This window comes from Varanus komodoensis, unplaced genomic scaffold, assembly GCF_004798865.1.
Source record: "Varanus komodoensis strain SLA01 unplaced genomic scaffold, ASM479886v1 scaffold1362, whole genome shotgun sequence".
Taxonomy (NCBI): Eukaryota; Metazoa; Chordata; class Lepidosauria; order Squamata; family Varanidae; genus Varanus; species Varanus komodoensis.
The window spans coordinates 1,861-8,433 of NW_025335396.1; the positions used below are offsets into that span (position 1 = coordinate 1,861).

At 54.4% G+C, this 6,573-nt stretch overlaps 1 protein-coding gene across 1 annotated transcript; it reads right to left on the minus strand.

Moving 5' to 3' along the window:
• Window positions 1-6: 6 nt before the first annotated feature.
• LOC123019760 (zinc finger protein 883-like) lies at window positions 7-2,155 on the minus strand. Its single transcript, XM_044422819.1, has one exon. The coding sequence runs from the start codon at window positions 2,083-2,085 to the stop codon at window positions 388-390; it is 1,698 nt and encodes a 565-aa protein (XP_044278754.1). The 5' UTR covers window positions 2,086-2,155; the 3' UTR covers window positions 7-387.
• Window positions 2,156-6,573: the final 4,418 nt, after the last annotated feature.

Genomic DNA, 6,573 nt, shown 5'->3' on the forward strand with positions numbered 1-6,573 from the left:
AAACAAAGGTCTTTCTCTCCAGCCCCAAACTTTCCAAGAGCCTCAGTTCCTCTCCCCAGATTAGGTGCCGCTTAAAACTCCGTGAGGAGAGGAAAAATTCCTCCCTCCATCAAAGGGCATCCCCTTTCTTCTTTATGCCAAATGAGAGGCTGTTGCTGCTCTTCACAGGTAGTAAGAAGAAAAAAAAGATAAAAATGCTCACCCAGCAGGTCCAATAACCTTCCAGCTAAGTATTCTATGCTATTGTCCCAGATGTCAACGACTTGTAGGGAGCTGTTCTCTCTCCCCTGTGTTCTTCAATTGAGAAAAGCCCCGACGGGGCTTAGATGAGCCTCCCACAGCTCTCTGTGGAACAAATAATGGAATGATAGAGGGAGCCTCCGCTCTTCACAGCCGTGGTGCCACGACGCCAAACTGGAAGCATCCAATGTGGATTTTTTGATGCTTTATGAGATTTCCACTCCCACTGAAAGTCTTTCCACATTCCATGCACTTGTATGGCTTCTCTCCAGTGTGGGTTCTTCGATGCAGTACAAGAGATCCATTTGCACTGAAGGCCCTTCCACATTCCATGCATGTGTATGGCTTCTCCCCAGTGTGGGTTCTTTGATGCCTTATAAGACATCCCCTCCGACTGAAGGCCTTTCCACATCCCATGCATGTATATGGCTTCTCGCCAGTGTGGGTCCTCTGATGTTGAGTAAGCTCTCCACTCCCACTGAAGGCCCTTCCACATTCCGTGCACTTGTATGGCTTCTCTCCAGTGTGGGTTCTTTGATGCCGAGTAAGGGATGTACTCTTACTGAAGGCCTTTCCACATTCCATGCATGTGTATGGCTTCTCTCCAGTGTGGGTCCTCTGATGTTGAGTAAGATGTCCACTCCCACTGAAGGCCCTTCCACATTCCATGCATGTGTATGGCTTCTCGCCAGTGTGGGTCCTCTGATGTTGAGTAAGATGTCCACTCCCACTGAAGGCCCTTCCACATTCCGTGCACTTGTATGGCTTCTCTCCAGTGTGGGTTCTTCGATGCAGAGTAAGGGATGTACTCTGACTGAAGGCCTTTCCACATTCCATGCACTTGTATGGTTTCTCTCCAGTGTGGGTCCTGTGATGTTGAGTAAGCTCTCCACTCCCACTGAAAGCCTTTCCACATTCCATGCATGTGTATGGCTTCTCCACTGTGTGGGTTTTTTGATGCCTTATGAGATGCCCACTCTGACTGAAGGCCTTGCCACATTCCATGCATGTGTATGGCTTCTCTCCAGTATGGGTTCTTTGATGCCTTATAAGAGGTCCACCGGAAGTGAAGCTCTTTCCACATTCCATGCATGTGTATGGCTTCTCCCCTGTGTGGGTTCTTTGATGCCTTATAAGATGTCCACCGGAAGTGAAGCTCTTTCCACATTCCATGCATGTGTATGGTTTCTCTCCAGTGTGGGTCCTGTGATGTTGAGTAAGATGTCCACTCCCACTGAAGGCCTTTCCACATTCTATGCATGTGTATGGCTTCTCTCCAGTGTGGGTTCTTTGATGCATTATAAGAGGTCCACCGGAAGTGAAGCTCTTTCCACATTCCATGCATGTGTATGGCTTCTCCCCTGTGTGGGTCCTGTGATGTTGAGTAAGCTCTCCACTCCGACTGAAGGCCTTTCCACATTCCATGCATGTGTATGGCTGCTCTCCAGTGTGGGATCTTTGATGTCTTATAAGAGGTCCACCGGAAGTGAAGCTCTTTCCACAATCCATGCATGTGTATGGCTTCTCCCCTGTGTGGGTCCTGTGATGTTGAGTAAGCTCTCCACTCCAACTGAACCTCTTTCCACATTCCATGCATGCATGTGGCTTCTCCCCAGTGTGAGTTCTTGCATGCCTTTCAAGATCTCCACTGCCACTGCAGCTCTTTCCACATTCCTTGCTTTTCCTTGCTATCTCCCCAGTGTACTTTCTTTGGCATCTAGAAACATCGTCTGGATCACTGAAGGTCTCACAATATTCCATGTATTCATATAGCTGCTCTCCAGGCTGGGCTCCTCCATCCTCTGGAAGCCTTTCACTAGCCCTTACGCTCTCCCTACTTTCCATGATTATGAAGGGCCTCCTCAATTTTTGGATCACTGTTGCTCATTAAGTCAGTTCTCGCTCTCTGAGACTCGTTCCAAAGTAGACATGTTCACCTGTGTCCTCAGAGAGCTAGATGGAGAGCGAGGTTCCTGCACGGATCTCTTTCAACATTCTGCACATTCACTCAGTCTCTGGACGTACCAGAAGATGGAATCTTTGCAGAAGATGGTTTCCAACAGTGTGAGAAATTCTGGATTATTGTCTCCTGTTCTTTACTTGGTTTTCCCTGTGCTTTTTGCATTCTGTGCTTCTGGAAATGTCTCTTTTCTCACTTCATCCTCACTTGTTCCTGATGATATGACGCAGGGATCCATGCAATTCAACCGTGTTGCAGTTCATCTGCATGGGAGGAAAGAAAAAAGAAAATCTCGGTAGGAATGAATGGCCGAAACAGATAAGTTCATTCCAGCTCAAGGCAAAGTTGGCATCTGTCTTGCCAACATCTCCAACGTTCCCCCTTCTGCCCTTTGGAAGCCCTGCCAAAGCCTCGCTTCTGATGAATTGCCTTCAAGCGAAGAGCTCACATATGGTGAACTCTCGAGAAACTCTGAACTGTCTAGGTAGCCAGACAAGGAAATATTTCCGGTAAGACATGAAAGCTAATATTTCAGGGTAATGCACTGGCAGTAAAGTTGAGATCAAAACACACCTGAAGAACTCTTACCAAATGCAAAGAGATGTGACATAAGGAACAGACACGCAGAGAGACAAAAATTGCTAGGACCGCTGCAAAGAAAAGATCCAGACCATGGACCGCTCTCCTCCAGCAGCTCCCAGTGAGGCAGTCAAGGGTGCGGAAACCCTGCCATCCCTTCGACAGGGAATTTTCAGGCAGGAATATTGCAGCCCTGCTGGGAATGCCTCAAATGGGCAAGGGGCGGCCCCTACAATGCGCTGAAAGGTTCCGCGTATCCTAAAGGAACTGCATGAAGCGTCAGGTTGACTCACAAGGAGACTCACTGATCTTTGAGACACTGGAAATGCACAGAAGACCAGCAACCATCACTCAGCCAGGTTCCCATCAGCCAGCAAGGAGGAAAGCAAAGTCCCTCCAGGCCGAGGCCAAAGCGCAAGCATGTCGGCCTGCCTAGGAGAGAAATGATGGGCTGACAGAAGACGGAAGACCCCGAGGGACCCTCCAAGGCCACGCTATGTCAATGAGCATACTCAATACTAGGGGGAAAGTTTGAGACGGGGCCTCAGGCTGTGAGACACGGAATGAAGGGCTCAGGTTACAAGCAGCCCCGTCCCGGTTGGGTATCAGGAAAAAGTCCCGGACTGTCGGAGCAGCATGCCAAGATCCAGTTCCCCTGGCAGTCTGTGGACGCTGCAACGTGCAGGCATGCGAGAAGCAACTGGGCAGCCGCCTGGGAGGGAGGACTCCCCGTGGAGACCGGCACCAAGCAGGGAGGCGGGACCGAAGGCCCTGCAGAACTGTCCAGCCTGCCCTTCCAGGACGCCCCCTGGCGGGGCTGTCCTGCAGCGCAAGAACAGGGGGTTTCGAGGGTCTGAGGAGGCCACCGAGCCCGAAGCCCCGCTCAGGGCAGGAGTCCAGCTGGAGCATCGCTGGCAGGCGGCTGTCCAGATGCCTCTTGCAGGCCTCCAGGGGCAGGAGGACAGCGCAGGGGGGGGCAGCTGGAGTGGGGAGGAGGGCAGCAGCAAGGCAGGCACGGGAAGGGACGGCCCTCCTGCGCCAGCCCTGCAAGGGAAGCCGCTCCACCCAGGAGAATTCGCTTTCCTCTGCTCCAGGTCAAGGCATTCATTTAGTCCAGGCTCAGCAATGAACAGCATTGTGCATCAAAAAGAAAAGGTCGCTGGGAGTTAATGGCCCAGGCAGCTGATCCCACTGGCGATGGGCGGAAGGTGCCCCCCTTCTGTCCCAGTGCCGGGAATGTTACCCCTTTCCCTCTGTGCCTGGGCTGCTGCAACGGGGGCCTCGCCAGGCCCGCGTCTCCCGCGATTCCGACGCGCAGTTCTCCCCGTCCCTCCGGGCAACGGACCTTCTCCTGGGAATGTGCTTAGCGAGGAATTCAGCTCCTCTCTGCTCCAGCTCCGGCCACGGGGGGCGAAGCGATCGCGCCCTTCCTCGCAGAGAGGCCGCCCCCGATCTCCTTTCCGCCCCGGAGCTGCACGGAGCTCCCGAGAGGGCAGGTCGTGCAAGCGCAGCCCTGCGGGGGCGCGCACGAGGCGGGAGGGGTTGCTGCGCCCCTTCCTTTCGTGGGGGGGGGCAAAAGGAAATCCTTCCCCTCCCGCCCAAGGAAGGCGCCTGCCGGGACCCGGCCCACAACCCCAGGCTCTCCCGGGGCTGAACTCCTCTCCGCGGAGGCTCCCGAGAGGGGGCCGCGCAATGGGGCCGCGCCGCGCTTTGGCCCCGGAGAGCAGGCATCGCGTCCCCCAAGCAGCCCGCCTCTTCCGATGCCCGGGAGGCTGACGGGGCACCGGCTCTGCCCCAGCCCCCCCTGCCCGCCCCGCTCACCCACGAGGCCGCCTCCTCCCGGCCGAGGGTCCCGCCGGCCAGTCACGCCCCGGGCTCGCCAGGGAATCGTCCAGGAGCCTCGTCTCGCCGCTTTCCTGCTCCTCCCCGAACTCGCCGGGGCGGAAGCGACGCCTCTCCTGCCCGCCCCCTCCGGGAGGAAAGCAAAATCAGGATCGCGGATCCCCAACTGGGCGCTCCAATTTCCCAGGATTTTGCACAGCACCACCTCCCGGAAGTCTTTCACCCTTATAGTGGCTTCGGACACGCCGTACTATTTATGCTGTATGAGCTGCTGCTTTCTGTGCGGCTGTTATTCTGGGTTTTTCTCTCTGGTTAGGGCTAATCCTTCCCGCTGCAGGGAAGCGCTTTTCTCCTCTTACTTCTGTCGATGGGTTGTGTAGGAAAGATCAGTTCTTTATTTCCCTTTTAGTTTCTCAATGCATAAGGAATATACTCGATGCTTGAACAAAGCAATATTGATTGACCTCTTTGGCCCTCAAAGCCTTTGGAGAACTTCCAGAATCCGGAGGCCGCGGCTGCCGGCGCTCTGGGACACATAGGCTTTTCCTTTCCGTGCCTTCCCAGCTTTCTGCCACACTTATTATATTCCCTCTGTCCTTGGAGAGCTCTCTCCCCTTCCTGTTCTTTTGTTTTTGTTGAAAGGGCAGGTGGAGCCCTATAATTCTCACGGCCCCTGCAATAACGTGCTTGAAAACAAGACAAAAGCAAAGTCCCCTGCAACCAATCAGAGTTACCCGCAAAACCGGTGGTTTCTGCAGCTCCATGTGCTGCTCCCTCGCTTTCAGTGCCTCGAACTGAGAGTCCCTTTCGCGCTTCACAGGGGGGATTTCGCAGCCTGCCTGTCACTGGGGTGCTTCACCTGCACTGGGGCTCAGAAGAACGCTTCTCTCTCCCTTTACCCGGGCAGGAAACACAAACACACCCGATTTGTATGAAGGCAGCTCTGCAGCACAGAAACACACAGACAGGGCCCTCCCCACCTTTAGCTGAAAAGCCACAGGGACTGGCTTCGCATGACGGGTCCTCCCGCCTGGCCTCAATGGGGCTTGGCTTGGATGCCCGGGGGTTGGGCGTGGAGGGGGCTCCCAGGACCGCCCTCTTCTCAGAACCCAAACCATTCCTTGGGCTCCCCAGGGAAACCGAGGGGGAGCCTGCTGGGGAAGGACGGTGCTGGCTGTACTGGTGGTTCAGGGACAGGGGGGCCTCAGGAGCAGGAGCCCCAAGCAGGAGGCTCTGGAAGCTTTGCCCTCCATCTCGGCAGCCTGAGAGCCACGCCAAGGACAGTTCCTGTCCCTCCTGCCCCAAGGGGTGCAAATGTGGGTGAAGGGACTCGGATACAAGATCTGTGTCTGCGCAGGGACAGTGGAGGGGGGTTTCCTCCTGAAGCATCGAGAGGCCGAGAGCGGGGAAGAGGGGTGCAAAGTCCCCCAGAGGTTCATTTCCGTCATCTGTGGCCAGAATCAAGACTATGGTCATAAATCACGTGGCATCATCCATTGGACCAATGCCAGGAACTGTGAATTGGACGTTCCCTGTAATTTATGCATCTTTGTATAAACAGAGCTGTCCCTGTCAGGACTGGTTGCATTTCATCCCCATCTCCTAACACCTTTTGTTCCTTTCGCTACACTTTTCATTGTCTCTTGTCTTTTCTGACTATTTCATTGTTTATATTTGAAGAAATGATCTTCTGATGAATGAAGACAATTTTGACTCCTGATAAAATTGCCTCAGTCTGAAAGAGCAGGAACTCTCTTTGTTGCCCTCCCACTGACGGCTCATTTCATCGGAAACTCAGTCGGTCACCTGAACCTAGGATCCCGGCTTGTGGGTTCCGCTACCTAAGCAGCCCGTGTGCCAGCACGATGCTCATTCCCTTGCAGCCCGGACTCCGCAGCATCTTGGCTCAGTGCAGTGTGTGACCCCTTCCCCCTCCAGGGCTGCGTTCACAC

Excerpts from the sequence above, each read along its gene's own strand:
- LOC123019760 (XM_044422819.1), bottom strand. The coding sequence starts at position 2,085 with ATGGAAAGTAGGGAGAGCGTAAGGGCTAGTGAAAGGCTTCCAGAGGAT.